The sequence below is a fragment of the Eleginops maclovinus genome, chromosome 10 (assembly GCF_036324505.1).
Source record: "Eleginops maclovinus isolate JMC-PN-2008 ecotype Puerto Natales chromosome 10, JC_Emac_rtc_rv5, whole genome shotgun sequence".
NCBI lineage: Eukaryota > Metazoa > Chordata > Actinopteri > Perciformes > Eleginopidae > Eleginops > Eleginops maclovinus.
In genome coordinates this window covers 19566886-19591034 of record NC_086358.1, presented here as the reverse complement: position 1 = coordinate 19591034, position 24149 = coordinate 19566886, and the positions used below count along the sequence as shown (strand labels likewise).

General features: G+C 44.2%; 3 protein-coding genes across 3 annotated transcripts; all 3 read left to right on the top strand.

Annotated features, from left to right (window-relative positions):
- LOC134870297 (zinc finger protein 883-like) lies at positions 1 to 5830 on the top strand. The gene is made up of 3 exons (XM_063892376.1): positions 1 to 285; positions 2701 to 3018; positions 3546 to 5830. The coding sequence occupies exons 2-3, from the start codon at positions 2775 to 2777 to the stop codon at positions 4814 to 4816; spliced, it is 1515 nt and encodes a 504-aa protein (XP_063748446.1). The 5' UTR covers positions 1 to 285; positions 2701 to 2774; the 3' UTR covers positions 4817 to 5830.
- Positions 5831 to 7589: 1759 nt separating this feature from the next.
- LOC134870880 (high choriolytic enzyme 1-like) lies at positions 7590 to 8387 on the top strand. Its single transcript, XM_063893378.1, has one exon. It carries the CDS (start codon positions 7590 to 7592, stop codon positions 8385 to 8387), a length of 798 nt encoding a protein of 265 aa, XP_063749448.1.
- A 14499-nt stretch (positions 8388 to 22886) lies between these two features.
- Positions 22887 to 23684, top strand: LOC134870879 (high choriolytic enzyme 1-like). The gene has a single exon (XM_063893376.1). It carries the CDS (start codon positions 22887 to 22889, stop codon positions 23682 to 23684), a length of 798 nt encoding a protein of 265 aa, XP_063749446.1.
- The last annotated feature ends 465 nt before the right edge of the window (positions 23685 to 24149 follow it).

Here is a 24149-nt window from a genome sequence, read left to right as displayed (position 1 = left end):
CCGAAGAAGAAGCTGGAGCCTCTGTGAGCTAACTGAAGCGAACGCTATAATATTAGCATTATGACATTGCACACCTTAGAGCTGGCTAGTTAACTGTGGATATTTTCAAGCCCGGGAAACCAGAGGCACCATTATAAACTACAAATATCAGTTTACAGTTTTTGTTCTCTATTAAGCAGTTTGTCAGTAGGTCTTGTTATGACCTAGCTGCTCAGTGAGCTAGCTTTCTTCGGTTCCTCAAGTGCGCTAATGAAAGAGTGAGCTAACAGAAACAGTCTCAGCAGGGTAAGCTAATGTACCTTATTGTGTAACTCAGTGTCTGTTCAGAGTCATATTATGTTGTCAATGTGTGGTCTGTCATTAAAGATATCTCCGACATGTAGCTACAGCTTTACATTATTGTTTCCTTGGTTGCCATTAAACGTATAGCTATTAACCGTTACAGCATAACGTCACATGTATAGAGCTCCTGCGGTCACGTGACTTTTGGTTGGGAGCCACCATTTTGGCAGTCAACATGACCACCGGTGCCAGTGTTTTCTTACCGAGCGAGTATACTTCTCATTTTAATTCAAGTGAAATTCGGCTTTATAGTACAAAATTAGAGAGATTAAATATAAGCGACCCATATAATTCACCCGGTGTGCTTTTCAAGAGCATAACCTCCTGCTCTGAAGACGATGTACCCGACTTGCGCTACGCAGACATCCACAGCTATCTTGTAAGCTTTCCATCAGTGTACTCAGGAGACTCCCTCAGAGCGTACAAAAGCTTGGAGGCTTACAAATGGTGTCAGTCCGGCTTCGTAAACAACATTCAACTGTGGAGTTACAGTTTACAGTTTGACATGTTTAATGGAAATCATATGATATTAGCCTTCATTAAATGACTGGTGTGACGTTATTGTTTATAACCATATCACGGCAGTTAACTATTTGAAATAAAATAATCTGAATAACACACCGATCACAAGTAGACCCAACATGTAATCAGACAGGAGTTTGATCTACCCACCTTTGACGGATGGCTTCTGCAGATATCTTTGCCTGCTCTACTTTGTGCAGTTTAGCCTTCTGCCTTCTGTTAAAAACCTCCAGTCTCGTTTTATGTCTCCTCTTCTCTGGAGATGGAAGGTAATCGAAAATTGAGGGGATAAAATCCGGACTCAACGGATTATCACTCTTTCTCCCTACAAAATAAGAAGGAATATTTCAACACGGGTTTGTTTACCACTAGCTTGCTACAAGCTAACTTGCTAACTGGCTAGGCTGCGCCAGAGCCACACTTGTTGAGTTAAAAAGGGACATCACAGTGTCCGTTAGCTATAATAACTGGGTGCTACTTCTTAAATTAAACTAATTAAATTTAATTAAACTGACCAGAAACTTTTTGTAGCATTGTACTGTATTCCTTCACCCACCTGATATGAAGTGATCACTGCATAAGCGAAAGCCAACGGCCGGGGGGTCCCATCTTTCAGTCTTTTTCTGAAGGCTCCTGGCTCTTTTAATCGCTCCAATCCACTTCTCCCTCCTCTCCGCGTCTTTAGGAATGCGATAATACGATACACCTTTCTTTTTCCCACGCCTATTTGTGCAACCTGGTGCACAGCAGTTATCCACCATCCTTGACAGTCTGCCAGTGCCTGTCAATTTACTGCCGCGATGACTGCCAAAATGGCTGCCCCTGTCGTATCTCGTCACGTGACCAGCATATATGACATCATCTGCAGGAGCTCTATAAGTGGCATGTACATGCACGTACAGTAAACAGAGTTTTCACAACCCTTAAATGGTTTCTCTATCCTGGGGGATACATTTATTTTACAGGCTGTGTCCATGAGTAAAATGCGTACAATAACGGTGTATTTATGGTGTAATATGGGTTGGTGTTACATGGGTGTAATAGAGGTGTAATGGCAGTGTTATATGGAGTAATGGCAGTGAAATTACAGTGCAATATGGGTGTATTATTAGTAACTAAAGTGCAACATGGCTGTGATACAGTAATATGGGTGTAATGCAGAAAATACAAATCAATTGATTTCCCACAATATTAAATGCCCATTTAATGGTAAATTGGGAAATAAAGCAGACTTCACCTTAATACATTTACATTTGAAAAAACGTGAACCATATGATGCATGGATCTCATTATAGTAGCAACATTTAAAAAACATTTTTTGTCTTTTGAAATATGAATTCATAAGATATTCAACCTGAAAAGAGTTATAATGTAGGCCAACCTCCAGTTAATCTGTCTCTACAAATCCCCATCAGTGTATTTGGCTGCTGCTCTATCTGTACATTATATTTATAATATATTATTGAATATCTTTTATAAATGCTATTGCAAAATGCTTTCGGAGTCTTACACCACAAAGATAACTGAGCTGCATTATTTTCTATTCATGCAATGGAAACAGGTCATTCTTGACTTTTAACCACAATACCACATATATTAGTTTTTGTACTTAACAAACTGCAAACACAAAAAAAACACTGCTTTGTGGTCGAATGTGAGAACATAGCAACACATTCTCTGTTACCTAGAGCCCTAAAACAACTCTCCAAACAGCTTGTCCAAAACAAAAGGTATTAATTTTACTGTCACAGAAAGTTGAGAAATGAAAACATATACATTTTAATATTTCTTCTTCGTAATGGTTTTCAATAAATGTTCTGTTTTCTATGTTTGCAGACATAGCCAGAGCAGAGTAGGTTCTGAGGACACAGAGTTCAAGAGGAGCAAGAAACAAGAAGGCTTGAGGCCTTATGTCGACTTCACACACAGACACACACCTGGACTCTCGTGTTGGAGATCACCTCAGCATGGAGAGGGCAGTGAAGATGGAGCTGCTGAGGACACTGGTCAGCGAGCGTTTGTCTGCAGCTGCAGAGGAGATCTTCAGGATTGTAGAGACGACAATAGTAGATTATGAAAAGGAAATGTCCTGTTCAAAGTGGGTGGTGGACAGCCACCGCAGACTGCTGGATGTTGCCAAGGCACAGAGTGAAGGTGAGTTTAACGGAAGGAAATCATAACATGAGTCATGTGTAAAGTTTTCCATGATAGGAGTTAATTATTATAAATATATATATTTGAATATCTACACAAATTACTTTTAAGATCCTGCTTATAAACTGTGGTGATAATAATATAAATGTCAATATAAGTAGAACTCAACAGGAACAAAATAAAACGACTGGTCAATCAAAGTGAAGTCAAATTCAACTTTATTGTCAATATTTCACTTTGTGTGTACAGACAGAAAGATCGAAATACCGTTTCCCACAATTCCGAGGTATAATAGAGTTAAAGTAAAATAAAAATAAATATATATATATATAAAAATATGTATAGAAATATGTATATACATACAACCTGTACACCCCAACGTATATATATATATATATATATATATATACATATATATACAGGTGAAAAGGCATAAATAAAAGAACAACAGTCAATATATACATAAGACAAAAAAACAGTTACTGGTCAAAATCAGTAAAATAAATGTAGTTGTTTCCTCTCTTCAGACTCTCTCCAGATGTCCGTCCCAGATGTGAGGCTTCAGCCTGCTGCCAGTGTGAACGTCGGTGTTTGCTGGGAGGAGGCAGTAAAAGCCACGTCAGAGCAAGCAGAACCCAGTCCCCTCGAGAACACTGATTCAGACTGCTTTCCTGCCACAGAAATTGACCATGAGATACTGGTGGATATTTCAGACGATGATGTGAATCAGGAGTGTGACCTGCCGTTAAAGATCCTCGACGTGGAGAAACCATACAAATGTCCGGTTTGCTTCAGCACTTTTTCTTCCAAGAAGACGATGGTACGTCATATCAAAAAACATCGAAACGATGATTCATCCCTTTACCAGTGTCAGATCTGTGAGCAAAACTTCTCCCACAAGTCTGCATTCCTCGCTCACAGCAGAACACACAAAAATGCTAAACCATACCAGTGCCAAGAGTGTGAGAAAAGTTTTAACAAGAGGGATAGTCTGCTTGTCCACAGTCTAAAACACACTAATGAGAAACCATATGAGTGTGAAAGTGAAAAGGAGGAGGCACAAACTCCCCTCGGATCAGTGACAGCTGCCGGTGAGATTGGAGAGATGGACTGCACTCAGGATATTTCTGGCATTAAGACTTTTCCACTTACCTGCACTCCCTATGATCAGAGTGAGTTTGACCAGGAGTCTCTGCAGCCCCTGTGTCTTTACCAAATCCAGTCTGTGTGTGATATAGATAAGGACTCCTCTGCTGCCGTGGATCACATTAAAACTGAGCCGGCTGATGGAGCATCAGACTGCACCACAGATGATCAATTGCTCGCTTCAGTGAACCAGAGCAAACAGGGGGAAGATGAGCCCCAACATCTCGACAATATTCAGCCGAGAGGACCTTCAGGGAAATCCACCGAGCTCATGGTTGAGTTTGAAGCAGGAACAGCAGAGAAACCCTACAAGTGTCCGTTTTGTGCCAAAGCTTTCTCCTTGACTAAGACTTTAATAAGACATGTAAGGATTCACACAGAGGACAAACAGTACCAGTGCCGGTTCTGTGGGAGGAGCTTCTGTCAGAAGTCAGACCTGGTTAATCACACCAGGATACACACAGGAGAGAGACCATACCAATGCCCAGAATGTCACAAGTCATTCACCCAGAAAGGAAACCTGGTGATTCACATGAGGAAACACACAGGAGATAAACCTTATCAGTGCCAGGAGTGCAGCTGTAGCTTCAGTCAGAGGTCCTCTCTGGACTATCACATGCAGAGGCACACACACTCTTCACCTCAGACATAAACACTTTGGTAGTGAGTGTCATTTAAATTGCATTCAATGTCATTTAAATGACACTTTTATCTCTAATTGACTTGCATACATTTAAATATTGTAGACACTGACCACTGACTCTGATGCCTGGAGGTTTTGTAAGAAATTGCAAAAACTCTGTCTGCATCACATTTGCTGTGATGTGCGCTAACAGCAACTATGAGCCGTCTCTAGGATTTCTTTCACAAAATAGCATGTTAAGCAAGCAGGATATTTTGTAGGACATTTTTCATTTGCTACTGGGGATTTCAATAACACTTCCTTTGGGACCCTGCTCATGTGGTGGTGGAAGCAGATCACAAGATAGATGTATTGGCCAAACACTCAAATAAAAAAATCTGAACGTTGACTTCCTCCCAAAGGAATGATCTGACCTGGGCAGACCCTTTTAACACTAGTATTGCTAATATCAATGTGTGCTTAGACTACTGGCACTATAGTTTCTTTGTTTAGGCTTTGATTTGTATGTGTTTCTCAGACTCACAGTAGTTGGTGGTTTGCCATTCATCTACATATTTTTAACAGCATAAACTATGATTTTAATCTTAGTCCGATGGAAGTTCAAGTTAAAAGCGCCTGCTGTCCGTGTCTGTCTGAAGTTTTCAACTGTCCCTGACATGAAATGAAACAGCAGTTTGGTCAGGTTATGGGACTGCCCTGTGGTGAACCTTTTTTAATGTTCCAAAGGTCAGGAATTAATGGTCAATCTGAAAAAAAATCTCTTTTTTATCTAAGTAACGTTCTTGTCCTGTTGCTTTGTTCGAAAACAACAAACTCATGATTTGTATCGGAATTAGATATTTTTGGTTTGTTATTTCTAACAAACCAAACCAGTTTGTCTGATGTTGTGGGTGCTATAACTTGTAAAGTATTGTTCACGACAACACTGTAAATAATAAATGTTACAGTGATTCTGAAAGGTTTGTACTGTGAGATAGTCGTTCAAAGTTTGTTCCCAATAAAAACATGTTTTTTGTGGAAGAAGCGAGTCAGTGTTCATTTGTATCCTTCCTATTTGAAAATCATCTATAATGGTTATTTGCAATACAACACAAATTCCAATAATTAGGAAATAAATAAAATGTATTTTTTGTTAAAAAAACCTTGGCAGTAATAGTTTATGTATCAAGCTACTTTAATATATTATTCTCTTATCTTCTTATATTTCTATGAAACATCTTCAAACAACAGTTCTGTTGACAAACCAGTACGGTGTGTAACTAGTGTGGATGCAAGATACAGGGGGAGGGATAGAGGCTGTGCTTTTTCATCAGATACATTAGCTGCATGCGTGTGTTATATTTAATGCACTTTTTTTTCCTTCTCAAACAGCCTCCTCACTTCTGCAAAGGATCCAGGATCCTAAATATGTGGTGTCCTTCATTGGTCAGAAAAGCAGGAGGCGTGCCTGTCCACATCACTGACCTCTTGTCATTATCTTCTGCAGACTGTATTAAGTTGTTGTCCACTGATTTCTGACAGAGGATTACAAATTGGTAGCAGCTGAACAGTGCAATTATAGGGTTGGAAAAGTGATTTTTGAATTTGGTTGGCAAGATAAAGCTGTGAAGCAGTGGGCCTTTGGACCTTTGTGTAGAAGCATGTGTTTATGTAGGTTGAGAAGAGACCAATAGTTTTTTGTAGCCTTTATTTTTATTTTACAAATCCCTGTTGAGTCAAGATGACCATTTGAAACTAAGTTTATGTTTCATAGTATTTGTACTAGATAGCGACACAGACTTCTTTGTTGTCATTCTTCAACGTTTAAAAGTCAAAGATGCTTGATGTTTTGGCTTAATGGTTCACTTCCTATTATTGAAAAGTCAGAATAGACCTTATATTATTTTTTTGCCATAACTTTTCAACCAAAGGCACCAATAATGGTCCTGTTATGAAGCCAAAAGGGTTTATGAGCATGCATGATATAAACATGAAACTAACCCAATGGTTAAATACAGACAAATTCTCTTTATTTTGGATTTAAAAGAACTTTGAGAAAATCAAGAGATTAAAACGTGCAGAATGTGGGAAGGTCTTTGAGCTTTCATATGTGCCGTTTCTTTATCAATGTGTGAATGTTAAAATGGAGGTAGTGTGTCACTTAACTGGATCGATTTGGTTCTGCGGTTTTTGTTTGTGAAGATGCTCTGGTGCGTGTTCTGATGTCTCAAAATAACAAAATCTATAATTAATACACAGTGTGAGGCATAGCAAAAGAAGCACAGGTGTGATTACTAAATTAAGGAAGACGTACACACATGTATTTGGTCAATTATTGCATTAATGTTAAACTGTGCATTTGTCAACATGCAAAAAGTAGTGTTGTTAGTCCAACACAACAGAGCTTGGCTACAGCTGAGAACATTTGCACACTACAGTTTATACATGTTTTTAGCACTGGTCACCTCTCTTTACAACATTGGAAAAATGTCAATTTGGTGTCACAAAGATAATGTAAATATTGCAGAGGTCTAGCTAAACATACCCCACCCATTTACCACTCTGTGTTGAACTATCTAAAGACGAGAGATCACATCCATGTTGAAACAGCAGGTTGGTTTGGTTAGTCCTCCCTGAACAGCTTTACTTAGGCCTAGCAGTGGAGACAACCCATAATCCTCCAGCAGACACACCTGTAGAGGAGAGTATAAAGAGCCTGGACTGAAGTGAGTCAAACATCAAGCTCCAAGCAGTCTCTCCACAGCAGCTCCACAGCAGCTCCACAGCAGCTCCAGACCTGAAGATGACTCCCTCCGTCGGCCTGCTCCTGCTGCTCCTGCTCGGCCTCTCTCAGGCACATCCTCTCATGGAGGAAGGAAGTGGAGAAGAGGTCCAGGTAGACGAACAAGACGACATCGACATCACTACCAGGATCCTGACCTCCAACAACGCGACCGATGAGATACTGCTGGAAGGAGACCTGCTGGTTCCCAAAACTAGAAACGCCATGACATGCTGGTCCCAGAGCTGCCTGTGGAAGAAAGCCTCCAACGGCCTGGTGATGATCCCCTTCACTGTGAGCCGGGAGTTCTCCAGCTGGGAGAGGCAGAAGATGGACTACGCTATGAACGCCTTCCACAGCAGCACCTGCCTCCGCTTCGTGCCCCGTCAGAACGAGTACGACTACATCAGCATCGAGAACAAAGCCGGGTGTTTCTCCGCTCTGGGGAAAACGGGGGGCCGACAGGTGCTGTCTCTCAACAAGCAGGGCTGCCTCTACCACGGCATCATCCAGCACGAGATCAACCACGCTCTGGGCTTCCAGCACGAGCAGACCAGGAGCGACCGCGACTACTACGTCAGGATCAACTGGGAGAACATCAACCCGCAAATGGCCTACAACTTCTACAAGCAGGCCACCAACAACCTGAACACCCCCTACGACTACTCCTCCATCATGCACTACGGAAAGAGCGCCTTCTCCATCCAGCACGGCAGGGACGCCATCACCCCTATCCCCAACCCCAACGTGCAGATCGGCCAGAGGAGGGGCATGTCCTATTGGGACATCTCCAGGATCAACTTGCTGTACGGCTGCTAAAAACATCATTTTCAAACCTTCTACACCTAAATGTATCATTCACCTTTCAAGTCCTGTGACAACATTATGTCTCTCATGTCCAAAATACTATAATATAATGCAACCTCAATACAAATAAAGTTGATGAGCAGCAATTACTTGTCTCCATTCCCTCATTTGATTCCACCTTTTCATATACCTTATAGACTTAGACTGTGCTCAATTTCATCCAATCTAAATCCTACATTGTATGATCTCTTAATAAAAAGATAACATTAGGCTACCGGGGACCAGGGAAGAGCACAGGGACTCAGCACCCCCCAGGCCTCTGCCGCCGAATGGACTAATACCTATATGAGACAGAGGGTAATGAAGTCACTGGATTGAGGGAAGATGAATGACGTAAAGAATCAAATGCTCAGTTCAGGCCGCCAGAGACGGCAGCTCCTGTTGCCTGTGTGTGTGTGTGTGTGTGTGTGTGTGTGTGTGTGTGTGTGTGTGTGTGTGTGTGTGTGTGTGTGTGTGTGTGTGTGTGTGTGTGTGTGTGTGTGTGTGTGTGTGTGTGTGTGTGTGTGTGTGTGTGTGTGTGTGTGTGTGTGTGTGTGTGTGTGTGTGTGTGTGTTTCTACTTGTATCAAGATGACAGTTTTAAACCGGCTCATGCTTCATTGTGTTTGTACTACATGTAGCTAGAGACACAGACCTCTTCTTTAAAATGTAATTCAAAGATAATTTATGTTTTGGTCTTGTAGTTAATATTTCACATCATATGATTGGAATAATATATAAAAACCTTGTATGATTTTGTTGCTAAAACTTTTCACCCAGCTAAAGGCACAAATGATGCTCCTGTCATAAGGGTTTATGAGAATGCCTGATATGTCTGGGTCACTAACCATATGGATACCTCCCTAAAACACAAGACAAACTAAATATGAAAACATTACATTTATTTGAAGGATTATGGACTTTATTGAGCTTTGATAAAGACAGGACATTAAAATGGTCACAAAGTGGGAGGGTCTCTGAGCTTTCATGTTTCTTTATTATTGTGTCTCCACTGAAACTGGAGGACAGTCTGGTGATGTATCAGCAGATCAGGTGAGTGAGTCAGTTTACTGGATCGATTTGTTTCTGAAGTTATTGTCGAGAAGATGTTCGGGTTCTTATTATAATGTCACAAAATAACAAAATGTGTGATAAATACACAGGGAGACATTCCACTCGTCATGACAAAATAAGCACAGGTGTGATTAGGCATGGCAAGTTTGTTTTTATAGCACCTTTCAACACAATTCAAAGTGCTTTCAAAAAAATGAAGGACATTAAGAACATTTAGAAGTAGTGCAGCATAAACACATCATAGAAAGAAAAAAGGTAATTTAAAAGCCAAGACAATAAGATAAACACAGCAGGTATAAAATACATGAATAAAAGTTGTAATGCAGAATCAAAGTCACAGTGCAATGTTTGATAAGAATAGTTCAATTAAAAGCAGAGGCAAACAGAAAGGTTTTCAGCCTGGATTTAAAAGTAGTAAGAGTAGCAGCGGCCCTGCAGGGTTCTGGGAGTTTGTTCCAGATATTTGGATTATAATAACTGAACGCTGCTTCTCCTTGTTTAGTTCTAATTTTGGGGACGGAAAGCTGACCCGTCGCAGAAGACTTGAGAGTTCAAGGTTTCAAGGTTTCAAGGTTTCAAGGTTTTATTTGTCATATGCACAGCAGATACAACGTATATGTTGGCAATGAAAATCTTATGTCGCGTGCTCCTCCAACAACTCCACATACATGGTACAAATAAGATAAATAAAATAGTGCAAAAAGAGAGAAGAATATTTACAATAACAACAATAAAGATTTGAGGATGTGAAATATATACATATGTGGAATACATTGAAAGTATTTAAACACTTTACACTGTTGAATGAGGAGGTATGGACAGATGCATATATTATGTATAACAGATGTATATGGCAGATACGTATAATATATAGATATGTGTACTATAAACAGATATGTATGGCAGATGTGTATAATATATATATATATATATGTATGTGTGTACTATAAACAGATGTGAGTAGACATTCACAGAGCTCAGGAGTTCAGCAGTCTTATAGCCTGTGGTATAAAACTGTCTCTGAGTCTGGTGGTCTTGGTCCGGATGCTGCGGTACCGTCTGCCAGACGGCAGCAGACAGAAGATAGATAGATAGAATAGAATCGGAGGATGAAACCCTCTTTATTAGTCACATACATGCACACAGCAGAGCACACACAGTGAAATTGGTCCTCTGCATTTAACCCATCCTAGTACTAGGAGCAGTGGGCAGCTATCGTGCAGCGCCCGGGGAGCAATGGGGAGGGGGGATTGGAGGTGTCCGGTGCCTTGCTCAAGGACACCACAGCAGGGCCTAGGAGGTGAACTGGGACCTCTCCAAGTAGCAGTCCACCTTCCATATTTTCAAGTCTGTTCGGGGACTTGAACTGGCGACCCTACGATTCCCAGTCCAAGCCCCTACTGACTGAGCCACTGCTGGACAGATTGTTGATGGGGTGATTGGGGTCCTTTAATATCCTACCGGCCTTCTTCCTACACCGCTGGGTGTAGAGGTCCTCCATGGATGGCAGCTCCGTCCTGGTGATGTGCTGAGCAGTTTTCACCACCCTCTGTAGAGTCTTACGGTTGAGGGCGGTGCAACTGCCATACCAGGCGGTGATGCAGCCAGTCAGGATACTCTCGATGGTGCACCTGTAGAAGTTGCAGAGTATCCTGGAGTCCATGTTGAACTTCCGCAGCCTGCGGAGGAAGAAGAGCCGCTGTCGAGCCGTCTTGGATATGACTGGATTCTGGATAGTTCCTAATGTAGCAGGAGATCACAAATGTATTTAGGGCCAAAACCATTCAATGCTTTATAAACCAGCACCAGCACTTTGAAATCTCTGACAGACAGGAAGCAAGTGTAAAGACTTTAGAACTGGAGTGATGTGATCCACTCTCTCAGTGTTAGTGAGGACTCGAGCCGCAGCGTTCTGAATCAGCTCCAGCTTTCTAATGGATTTCTTAGTGAGACCTGTAAAGACACCATTACAGTCTACTGAAGATGAAAGCATGGACAAGTTTTTCTAGATCCTGCTGTGACATTAGTCCTTTTTAATTGGACCATAGTCTCCTGGTGAAATGGTAATGTAAATTTGTGTATCATCTGCATAGCTATGGTAACTTGTTTTGGTGCTTTTCATTATCTGAGCCAGTGGTTGTGTACAAAAGCCCATCTGTTTGTTTTCAAATCTGGTCATTCCTTGTATCGTTCAGTGTGATTTGGTCAGGCAGTTAATTGGCCACCTATCTCTTGGCCCTATATAGTTGTAGCTCACCTTGTTGCATGCTAATCGCGATTAGCATGCTTATACTGATGTAGCACATCTTGAGCTAGCTAATTCTATTTGTACAATAATGTATGCTGCATGTGTGCGGGCTATGTGTAAGTCTAATGTTTAGCTTCAGTTAAACTACTTCAAAGCCACATGTAGCCCTGCTAAGGTAATATACCTAGACTGGTTTGTAGGCTACAACATTATTGCAGGACATTATAAACATGTCTTTCCTTTCTTTTCTGTGTTACAGAATCACACCTTACAGACCTTACACACCTATCTATATCTGTATCAGCAAGTAGAATCACTTCAGTACTCTGTATTGTGGGTGTGAAGACTCAATAAATGACGACTCAATAGCATTTCTCTGGATGCCGTTTTCCCCCTTTGTGTTCTGATCGGACATTCTGTAGAGGTTGCCACTGGAAGCAAAGTATCAGCATCAGTCCTCCAAACAATTCTTTTCAGGTAGCATGAAGATGTTAAAGAGAAGAGGCCCCAAGATGGAGCCTTGAGGAACCCCACATGTCATATTTGTCAGCTCTGATGTGTAGCTGCCTATAGAGACAAAGTGTTTCTGTCCTTTAAGTAGGATTCAAACCAATTTAGAACTGTTGCTGATAGTCCCAACCAGTTTTTTAGTCGGTCTAGTAATATGTTGTGGTCAACGGTGTCAAATGCAGTGCTGAGATCTAATAATACTAACACTGAGATTCTGTCTGTGTTTAAGTGGATGTCATTGGTGACCTTAATAAGAGCAGTCTCATTGCTGTGGTGCGGTCCAAAGCCGGACTGGAACACATCAAAACAGTTATTTGCATCCAAGAAATTACTCAGTTGTTTAAAACCTACTTTTTCAATGATTTTACCTAGAAATGGGAGGTTTGATATGGGCCTGTAATTATTCATTACTGAAGCGTCTAGATTATTCTTTTTTAAGAATGGTTTAATTACTGCAGTTTTTAGGGCCTGTGGAAATACCCGAGTGAAGAGACCTGTTTACTATATGAAGTATATCTGAGGACATGCTTTGAAAAATATTTTTGAAAAAGCTTGTAGGTATAATATCAAGACAGCAGGAGGAGGACTTCTGATGTTGAATAATGTCCTCTAGGTCTTTATCCTTAATCTGATGGAATTGTTGTCAAGATCCTTGTTTTGTGTTTGTAGTTTCCTGTTTTATTTTGAAATGTTTTCCCTCGGTTGTGTCTGGTGTAGTTTTACTTCCTTGCTTTGGTTTTCCTTGTGTCTGATTGTCTCATTGTTGTCACCTGTAGCCCTAGTGCAGGTATCACCAAAACCTTTCAGAGAACCAGCACCTTATCGTGGTGGAGAGGTTTGTGTGCCCCGATGAACATGGGGGCTGTGTTGTCTGGAACCTTGTGTTCGTGGTAGGGTCTCCCATCGCAAATTGGTCTCAGGTAAGGGGCCAGACTAAGATTGGTTCAAAAAGACCTCATGACAAACAAACTTGAAAGCGAGGATACCCGGCCCGGAGGAAGCCCGGGGTCCCCTTCTGGAGCCAGGCCAAGAAGGAGGACTCGTCAGCGAGCGTCTGGTGGCCGGGCTGGCTGTGGGGGACGTGGAATGTCACCTCTCTGGGGCGGAAGGAGCCGGAGCTTGTGCGGGAGGTGGAGCATTACCAGTTGGATCTGGTGGGGCTCACCTCTACGCAAGCCCCACAAGCCCCCGGTTGAGTGCCGCTTTGTTGGAGTTTACCCCAGTGGACGAGAGGGTCGCCTCCCTATGCCTGCGGGTCATCGGGGGGAAAACTCTGACTGTTGTGTGTGCTTATGCACCAAACAGCCGTTCAGAGTATTCTGCCTTCTTGGAGACCCTGAAAGAAGTCCTGTATGGGGCTCCTGAAGGGGACTCCTTAGTCTTGCTTGGAGACTTCCACGCACACGTGGGCAATGATGGAGACACTTGGAACGGCCCCCCTGATCTGAACCGGAGTGGTGGTTTGTTACTGGACTTCTGTGCTAGTCATGGATTGGCCATAACAAACACCATGTTTGAACATAATGATGCTCATAAGTGTACGTGGTACCAGAGCACCCTAGGCAGAAGGTCCATGATAGATTTTGTTATCATATGATCGGACCTAAGGCCGCATGTTTTGGACACTCGGGTGAAGAGAGGGGCGGAGTTGTCAACTGATCACCATCTGGTGGTGAGTTGGGTCGAGTGGCCGGGGAAGCCTCTGGACAGACCTGGTAATTCCAAACGTGTAGTGCGGGTGAACTGGGAATGTCTGGAGGAGTCCCAAGTCCAGGAGGCCTTCAACTCACACCTCCGGTGGAGCTTTTCAGGCATCCCTGTGGAGGCTGGGGACATTGAACCAGAGTGGGCGGTGTTCAAAGCCTCCTTTGCCGTAGCTGCGGCGGGGAGCTGTGGTTTCAAGGTTTTAGGTGCCTCAAGGAGCGGTAACCCTCGAACCTCCTGGTGGACACCGGTGGTCAGGGAAGCCGTCCGACTGAAGAAGGAGGCCTTCCGGGATATGTTATCCCTGGGCACTCCTGACGAAGTTGCAAGGTATCGACAGGCCCGAAGGGCAGCAGCCTCAGCCGTGGCCTCAGCAAAGCAGCGGGTGTGGGAGAAGTTCGGAGAAGCCATGGAGAAGGACTTTCGGTCGGCACCAAAGTTGTTCTGGAAAACCGTCCGACACCTTAGGAGGGGGAAGCAGGGAACCATCCAAGCTGTGTACAGTAAGGATGGGATGCTGTTGACCTCAACTGATAGTGTGTTAGGGCGGTGGAAGGAACACTTTGAGGAACTCCTGAATCCGACAACTCCGCCCTCTATGTTAGAAGCGGAGCTGGAGTATGAAGGGGATCAATTCCAATCTCCCGGGGGGAAGTCATTGAGGTAGTTAAACAGCTCCACAGTGGCAAAGCCCCGGGGGTGGATGAGATCCGCCCAGAAATGCTAAAGGCTCTGAGTGTTGAGGGACTGTCATGGTTGACACGTCTCATCAACATTGCGTGGAAGTCGGAAACAGTATCAAAGGAGTGGCAGACCGGGGTGGTGGTTCCTCTTTTTAAAAAGGGGGATCAGAGGGTGTGTGCTAATTACAGAGGCATCACATTACTCAGCCTCCCCGGGAAAGTTTACTCTAAGGTGCTGGAAAGGAGGGTCCGGCCGATTGTCGAACCTCAGTTTGAAGAGGAACAATGCGGTTTTCGTCCTGGTCGTGGAACGACGGACCAGCTTTTCACTCTCGCAAGGATCCTGGAGGGGGCCTGGTAGTACGCTCATCCGGTCTACATGTGCTTTGTGGATTTGGAGAAGGCGTATGACCGGGTTACCAGGGAGATACTGTCGGAGGTGCTGCGGGAGTATGGGGTGAGGGGGTCTCTACTCAGGGCCATCCAATCTCTGTACTCTCAAAGCGAGAGCTGTGTCCGGGTCCTCGGCAGCACGTCGGACCGATTTCCGGTGAGGGTTGGCCTCCGCCAGGGCTGCGCTTTGTCACCAATCCTGTTTGTGATATTCATGGACAGGATTTCGAGGCGTAGTCGTGGGGGAGGGGGTCTGCAGTTCGGTGGGCTAGGGTTTGCACCTCTGCTTTTTGCAGATGATGTGGTCCTATTGGCTTCAGCTGTTTGTGACCTTCAGCACTCACTGGATTGGTTCAAGGCCGAGTGTGAAGCGACTGGGATGAGGATCAGCACCTCCAAATCTGAGGCCATGGTTCTCAGCAGGAAACCAATGGACTGTCCTCTCCAGGTAGGGAATGAAGCCTTACCCCAAGTGAAGGAGTTCAAGTATCTCGGGGTCTTGTTCTCGAGTGAGGGAACAATGGAGCGTGAGATGGGCCGGAGAATAGGAGCAGTGGGAGCGGTACTGCAGTCGCTTTACTTCACCGTTGTGACGAAAAGAGAGCTGAGCCAGAAGGCAAAGCTCTCTGTCTACCGGGCCATCTTCGTTCGTACCCTCACCTATGGTCATGAAGGTTGGGTCATGACCGAAAGAACGAGATCAAAGCGGCCAAAATGGGATTTCTCCGCAGGGTGGCTGGCATCTCCCTTAGGGATAAGGTGAGAAGTTCAGTCATCCGGGAGGGACTCGGAGGAGAACCGCTGCTCCTTCGTGTTGAAAGGAGCCAGTTGAGGTGGTTCGGGCACCTAGTGAGGATGCCACCTGGGCGCCTCCCTAGGGAGGTGTCCCAGGCACGTCCAGCTGGGAAGAGACCGTGGACCAGGTGGAGGGATTATATCTCTTCGCTGGCCTGGGGGCGTCTTGGAATCCTCCAGTCAGAGCTGGTTGATTTGGCCAGGGAAAGGAACCTTTGGGGCTCTCTGTTGGAGCTGTTACCTCCGCGACCCTGACGGAAAAGTGGGAGAAGATGGATGGATGATTTTCTCATTGTTGTCACCTGTTGCCCTCGTGTTTCTGCCTCCCCTCCCCTGCTGTGTATTGTCTTGTGATTAGTCCCTTTGTATTTAGTCCAGCTTTCCAATGTGTTCTTAATCAGTTCGTTGTCGTCCTTCACGTATCAAGTTAAGTGTTGTTCATGTCCTGGATTTCTCTAAACTTTGATTTCTAAACTTCGCTTTTTGTTGAATGTGTATTCCACCTCCTTGTGCTGCACTTGGACCCTGCCTGTTTCGCTCCAGGCATGCTAGCCCTCTGCCCGTTCCCAACACAGCTCCTTTTGTGGACCCTTTTTTGGGATCCCGTCTGGCCTTTGGAGGCCCGCGGAGCATTCAACAGGCTCAAAAGAAGCGCAAAGCCAGGCAACCAGCCAGTGCTCCTGCAGCCGAGCCTCCGGCAGCCGAGCCTCCTGCAGCCGAGCCTCATGCAGCCGAGCCTCCTGCAGCCGAGCCTCATGCAGCCAAGCCTCCTGCAGCCGAGCCTCCTGAAGCCAAGCCTCCTTCAGCCACGCTTACGGCTCAAGTTTTGTCCCTAGCAGCCGCGTTCCCGGCTGCAGTTTCGGCCCTAGCCGCCATGTTTCCAGGCCAAGCCCTGACTGCCATGACTCCAAGCCCAGTCCTGGCCACCATGCTTCCAGCTGCGGTCCGGCCCACTCCAACCACTCCTGTTCTGTTGTTGGCCCGGCCCACTCCATCCCCTCCTGTCCTGTCGACAGCCCGGGCCACTCCGTCCCTTCCTGTCCTGTCGGCGGCCCGGCCGACTCCAGTCCTGCTTGGCCGGCCGACTCCAGTCCCAATTTGCCAAGCCGACATCATGTCCTACTCCGTTGGGGGTCCTGCCATCACCTGGTTCGATGGGGGTCCCGCCAACATCTGCTCCTGTTCCGTTGGGGGTCCCACCGACTTGTGCTCTTGTCTCCTCGGTGGCCCTGCCGCCTCCTGCTCCAGGTGCTCCTTAGCTTCCTCCGGAGGGGTCCCACCGGACCCCCTCAACCCACCCTGCTGAACTTTTGTGACTTTCTTTTGGTATATCTGGAATCCGCCAGTTGAGAGGGGGGTTCTGTCAAGTGTTTTGTGTTTGTAGTTTCCTGTTTTATTTTTGAAATGTTTTCCCTCCGTTGTGTCTGGTGTAGTATTACTTCCTGTCTTTGGTTTTCCTTGTGTCTGACTGTCTCATTGTTGTAACCTGTTGCCCTAGTGCAGGTATCACCAAATGGCGGACCGACCCAGTGACGGTTCTGCCCAGACCCGTTAAAATTCTAATACTAATAAAAAGATAAATAATTTGTGAAGGAGTGCTTAAATGCGGCTGCAGAGACTTTACTTGACCGTAAACAAAAAGACTACATGTGTGAAAAAATTAAGCAAATCCCATTGTCAGCTTTAACAACGACCAGAAAATCTGAACTATTAGCAGAGGATGTACTGGCGCAGCTTGATGCAGCGTTCAGAACGCAGTATGCATATCCTTAGCCATGATGAGTCCACAGATATCACAGATAATGCCCAGCTTTTGGTGTATGTGAGATTTCTTCACAAAGACAAGAAAGAGATATGTGAGGACCTGTTGGGTTTAATCCCACTTGAGACACCCACAAGAGGAGAAGATATATATGAGGGCATAAAGGAGATGCTCACAAAAAGAAAGATAAATCAGAAGCAAGTAGTCTCAGTCACCACAGATTGTGCACCTGCCATGTTTGGGAGAGAGAAGGGGGCTGTGGCACAGATGAAACAAGACAACCCTGATCTCATAGCCTACCACTGTATCATCCACCAGACTGTTCTCTGTGCCATTCTTTCTGAAGGGTTTGCTGAAGTAATGAATACCATGATGAAACTCATCAACTTCCTCAGGGTATCCTCATCCCATCAGCAGCGAGTGCTGAGAGAATTTATGAAAGAAATGGAAGCAGATGCAAATGACCTACTACTCCACAACAACGTGTGATGGCTGAGCAAAGGGAATGCACTGGGACACTTCTGGTCCATCCGAAAGGAAATAGCTGCTTTCTTACAGCAGCTCAAGAGTCAAAAAGCAACACCGTTTACAAACTTTTTGCAAGATAAGCACAAGATGGATGTAGTGGCTTTTTTGGTGGACATCACAGGACACCTTAATGAGCTCAGTTTAAAGCTGCAGGGTCAGAAAAATTCTGTGTGCGACTTGATGAAAACTGTCCACTCCTTCCAGATGAAGCTGGACATGTTCAAACAAGATATCCATGGAGAGTGTGAGCACTTCAAACAAATGCGGGAACAAAGTCAGGGTGAGAGAAACATTTCCCCTTATGTCGGCTTCATAGACAAGCTGATTGGAAAATTCTATCAACGATTTGACAGCTTCAACCTTGGACACCAGCTCCTCCTGCTAATCGAGAATCCATTCCTTATCAGAGAAATCAGAGAATTTTCAAAGGAGGTGACACAGACCTTCAAGTGGGCACATCCTGGATCTTTACATTTAGAGCTCACTGATCTGCAAACAGATTTTGCTCTGAGAGAGCATTTTGTAACAACTGACTGCTATTTTCTGGTTAGAGATTGTGCCCGAAACTATGTTCCCTAGTCTAACCAAAGTAGCACTACACACTTTAACCATGTTTGGAACAACTTACAGCTGTGAGACAGCTTTCTCTACGATGAACATTATTAAAACAAAGTACCGTTCCAGGCTCACCAATGAGCATGAGAATGCCACTAACCCCATTTAAGCCAAGATTCAAACTGCTGGCAGGATAGTTACATGCCCACTTCTCTCACTAGGAAAGGAAGTTGGAAAGGGAGGAAGGAAAGGAGGAAAGAAGAGAGGAGAAAGGGAGCTGCTCAGAGCTCTGCACTTTTCTTTTATTCAGTAAATTCTGCCCTGTTCTGTTTTACTTTAAATGTAGACATTAGCCTAAGGTTCCTGTGTTATTTTATTTGAAATGTAGTTGATACATGTTTAAAAAAGGGGGTGGGGAGCTTTAAAGGTCTTTTGTTTATTTCTTTTCTTGAAGATGCACTTTTATTTTATTCAGAAGATTCTGAATGATTTTACATTACTTGAAATATAGGCCCTAAGTCCAGGCGGCTCAAAGCTGTGTTTGCACTTTTTATTTAATCTATTCAGAAGAAATTCAGTCTCTGTTGTCTGTTACTTGAAATGTAGTAAAGACAACTACAGTACTGTTTTCCATTCAAGTGCCATACAAGTTCGGACTTATCGGTATGTTAAAAGTATATTACTTTGAAAACACTTGAAATTTGACAATAAATGATATAGAAATGTACGTATGTTGTTGATTTTATGTACATCACATTACACTGTTTCAAGTGACAATATAAGATTTGGACCTTTGCTGGGAGGACATTTTAGTAACTGGACCTCTTTGAATTTCAATTGAATACCCCTGCCCTTGTGTTTCTGCCTCCCCTCCCCAGCTGTGTCTTGTCTAGTGATTAGTCCCTTTGTATTTAGTCCTGTTTTCCCTTCTGTTCTTAGTCAGTTCGTTGTCTTCCTTCACGTATCAAGTCAAGTGTTTTTCGTTTCCTGGATTTCTCTAACTTTGTTTTTTTGTTATCAGCTTTTTTTTTATAATCAAAGCTCGCTTTTTGTTGAACGTGGTATTCCACCTCCTTGTGCTGCACTTGGGTCCTGCATGCTTCGCTCCCCCTGACAATTGTTTCATCTTTTTTGAATTGATTTTAAGTGGACACAAGGACAACACATTTGCTGTACCTGATAAAGAAACGCCGACTGCCTGTCTGATTTTCTGAATTTTGAAGAAGGAGGCCAATTCATTGCAGGCCCTGGTGGATTGAAATTCAGAGGCTACTGACACTGGGGGGTTTGTTAGTCTCTCAACGGTAGCAAACAAAACACGTGAGTTGTTTGTGTTTTTGGTGATGTGGTCAGAGAAGAAAGACTGTCGTGCATTTTTCAATTCCAAATTATAAAAGTCAAGTCTTTCTTTATAGATTTCAAAATGAACCTGGAGATTTGTTTTTCTCCACCTGCGTTCAACTTTTCTAGACTCTCTTTTTTCTGTTCTCACGCTCATGGTATTTCTCCATGGAGATATTTTTTGTCACACACCTCCTTTACCTTAGTGGGAGCAATGGCATCTATAACAATTTTAATTTTTGAATTAAAAATGATCGACTAGCTCATTTACTGAGACATTAGCGAGGGCTAGTGTGGGAGAACAATTTCTGAACAAACATTTCCCTTGTGTTTTCAGATAAATACCTTTTTGTGGTAATCTCTTTTTGAACATTTGGGATGTGAACAGAAATAGAGCTCTCAAAGAAAACACACGAATGATCAGAGAGTGCAACATCAGTCACCGCAACCTCAGAGATGTTCAGCTCCTTTGAGATGATGAAGTCTAGAGTGTGCCCCTTGTTGTGCATTGGAACCTTTACATGCTGAGTCAGTCCGTAGTTATCAAGACCACAGAACAGTTCTTTAGCCCCTCTGTCATCGGGCTTGTCAACATGGATGTTAAAATCACCAACAATGAGTAAACGGTCAAAGTCAATACACATTATAGACAGCAGCTCAGCATCACAAAAGTCATCAAAAAAGCATGCACAGTATTTGAGGGGTGTATAGATGTTTACAGACATAGCTCAAGAGGAGCATTTCAGCTGAAGGGGCCACATATTCAAAAGATGGGAAGGTTCCATAAGATATCTGCTTGCATTGAAGGGAATCATTAAACAGAATAGCAACTCGACCCCCTTTCTTATGCATTCTTGCCTGACGCATAAAACTAAAGTTGGGAGGGGTTGATTCAATAAGAACTATCCAAGTTTCAGTTAAAAACATAGAATCCAGATAGTGCTTGGTGATAAAATCATTGATTAAAAATGTCTTTCCTGCTAACGACCTGACATTTAATAAAGCTAGTTTAAGCTTGTTGACTACACTATCAGTCTGATTTTGTGTGACAAGCTGTGACTGACGTGGAATCACAGCTAAATTTGATAAATTCACACTAACTGTTGAGCGCTTTCTGTTTCTAAGCTGATTCACCGTTCGTAATCTATAACCTATCAACACAGATATCGGCAAAGCTATTGGCAGGCAGGGTCCCGGCATGTTCTGGAAAGATTTGAGAGTGCCATACGCCCTTGAGCCTGGACCCAGCACTTATCAGTAAGAGCTTGTTGCCTTTTTTACACACACATCCTTATCAGGCTCTGGAGACAGCGGATGCGGTCTCGAAGGGGGAGGAGGTGGTGCACGTTTTGGTTTGGATGATTGTGGTAGGCATGGTGATGAATACAGGGGAGCTGGTGCACGCGTCTGCTTCGGTGATTGTAGTAGGCGCCGTTGAGGGACGGGGGTCAGCTTGCGAATCCCCTGAATCTCCTTCAGCCAGGAGAATAGGCGGCCAGGGAACTGCTGGTAGGGGGAGTCTGGGCCCAGAGAGCTGGATGGCGGTTTGGGTGTTGAAGGGAGAGTATCCTCAAAGGTGTTGATAAGGGCGAAGGGTGGTAGTGGAGACTCCTCCTTTTGTCTCATAGGTCTCCCATAATCATGACTCTTCTCAGGCAGGTGCAGTGATACGTCTTCAAGGTTTTCTATGCACTGTGTTGTGTCTTTCTCCTGTTTTGATTCTTCTTGTTGCTTGTCCTTGGCATAGGGAGCAGATTGATGACGCAGACAGTTAAATATGTTGGAAATAAACAATTTTACTCCTGACTGGTTCAGACAAAGTCCATCTGTCTTAAAAAGATGTCTGCACTCCCAGAAAAAGTTAAAATTGTCAATAAAATGGACAGAATGTTCAGTACAGGCAGTTGAGAGCCACGTGTTCAGTGCAAACAATCTGCTGAATCTCTCCACTGCTCTTCTGACTGGCGGCAGAGGGCCACTGAGGAATACCTTAGCATTTAGAGAGCTGACAGTTTTCAACAGACAGTTAAAGTCTTCTTTCAGCACTTATGACTGTTGTTTCACGACACCTTTTGTTCCAATGTGCAGTACCACATTTTTCACAGTCGGGTGTTCAGCCCCGATATGCAGGATCTTGTCAGCCAAGTCAGAGACCATATGCTTGGGAAATCAGAGTACTTTGGTGTTGTTTAGACTTTTGAAATGTTTTACAGCAAAGTTTCCCACAATCAGAGTTTCAAGCTTAGTCGTTAGCTTTCCCTGTAGCCTTTTACTTTCCGAATAACTTTTGGTCCTTACCCTGCTGTGTGAAGAGAACATGTTATCCAGTTCATCAGAAAAAGTAACCTCTTTCTACTGATTGAAGGAACAGTTTCACACATGTATTTGGCCAGTTATTGCATTAATGTTAAACTGTGCATTTGTCTAAATTGTTTCATGAGAGCAAAAAAATAAAATAATACAAAAGAGTTGTGTTGCTATGTAAATCTGAAATCACAGTTTAAGTACATGCTTTTAATACAATGTGCAGCACTGGTCACCTCTCTTTGCAAAATAAGAAAACAAAATAAATGTTGGTATCACAAAAGTCTTTAGGTCTGCAGAGGTCTAGCTAAACATACCCCACCCACTGACCCTTACATGTTGAACTATCTAATAACCAGAGATAACAAACCGTTTTGAAATAGCAGGTTGGTTTGGTTAGTCCTCCCTGAACAGCTTTACTTAGGCCTAGCAGTGGAGACAACCCATAATCCTCCAGCAGACACACCTGTAGAGGAGAGTATAAAGAGCCTGGACTGAAGTGAGTCAAACATCAAGCTCCAAGCAGTCTCTCCACAGCAGCTCCACAGCAGCTCCACAGCAGCTCCAGACCTGAAGATGACTCCCTCCGTCGGCCTGCTCCTGCTGCTCCTGCTCGGCCTCTCTCAGGCACATCCTCTCATGGAGGAAGGAAGTGGAGAAGAGGTCCAGGTGGACGAACAAGACGACATCGACATCACTACCAGGATCCTGACCTCCAACAACGCGACCGATGAGATACTGCTGGAAGGAGACCTGCTGGTTCCCAAAACAAGAAACGCCATGACATGCTGGTCCCAGAGCTGCCTGTGGAAGAAAGCCTCCAACGGCCTGGTGATGATCCCTTTCACTGTGAGCAGGGAGTTCTCCAGCTGGGAGAGGCAGAAGATGGACTACGCTATGAACGCCTTCCACAGCAGCACCTGCCTCCGCTTCGTGCCCCGCCAGAACGAGTACGACTACATCAGCATCGAGAACAAAGCCGGGTGTTTCTCCGCTCTGGGGAAAACGGGGGGCCGACAGGTGCTGTCTCTCAACAAGCAGGGCTGCCTCTACCACGGCATCATCCAGCACGAGATCAACCACGCTCTGGGCTTCCAGCACGAGCAGACCAGAAGCGACCGCGACTATTACGTCAGGATCAACTGGGAGAACATCAACCCGCAAATGGCCTACAACTTCTACAAGCAGGCCACCAACAACCTGAACACCCCCTACGACTACTCCTCCATTATGCACTACGGAAAGAGCGCCTTCTCCATCCAGCACGGCAGGGACGCCATCACCCCTATCCCCAACCCCAACGTGCAGATCGGCCAGAGGAGGGGCATGTCCTACTGGGACATCTCCAGGATCAACTTGCTGTACGGCTGCTAAAAACATCATTTTCAAACCTTCTACACCTAAATGTATCATTCACCTTTCAAGTCCTGTGACAACATTATGTCCCTCATGTCCAAAATACTATAATATAATGCAACCTCAATACAAATAAAGTTGATGAGCAGCATTTACTTGTCTCCATTCCCTCATTTGATTCCGCCTTTGACTCTTCCTTTTCCTCCATATCCTTCATTGACTGAGCTAAATTTCTTCCAATCAAATGCCAAATATTGTGATTTTTGAAGCGCAAACACAATCAGCCCAGCTAAAAGCTGTTGTTAAGTATTCTTCTTCTTCTCCGCAACCAAAGTGATTCTTTCAAATGTCCCGCCCTTCATAACTGATGAGTTCCTCAGTAGAGAGCTGTCCAGACACCGGACACTTGTTTCTCCGGTGAAAAAGATGCTGTCTGGGTGTTAGTCTCAGTTACTGAAGCACATGGTGTCTCATCACAGACAG

What these genes read in the sequence shown, in the direction of transcription:
- LOC134870879 (XM_063893376.1), top strand. Translation starts at nt 22,887, where the DNA reads ATGACTCCCTCCGTCGGCCTGCTCCTGCTGCTCCTGCTCGGCCTCTCT.
- LOC134870297 (XM_063892376.1), top strand. Translation starts at nt 2,775, where the DNA reads ATGTCGACTTCACACACAGACACACACCTGGACTCTCGTGTTGGAGAT. An exon ending in TGCCAAGGCACAGAGTGAAG is followed by an intron (nt 3,019 to 3,545) that starts GTGAGTTTAACG and finishes TCCTCTCTTCAG; the next exon opens with ACTCTCTCCAGATGTCCGTC.
- LOC134870880 (XM_063893378.1), top strand. Translation starts at nt 7,590, where the DNA reads ATGACTCCCTCCGTCGGCCTGCTCCTGCTGCTCCTGCTCGGCCTCTCT.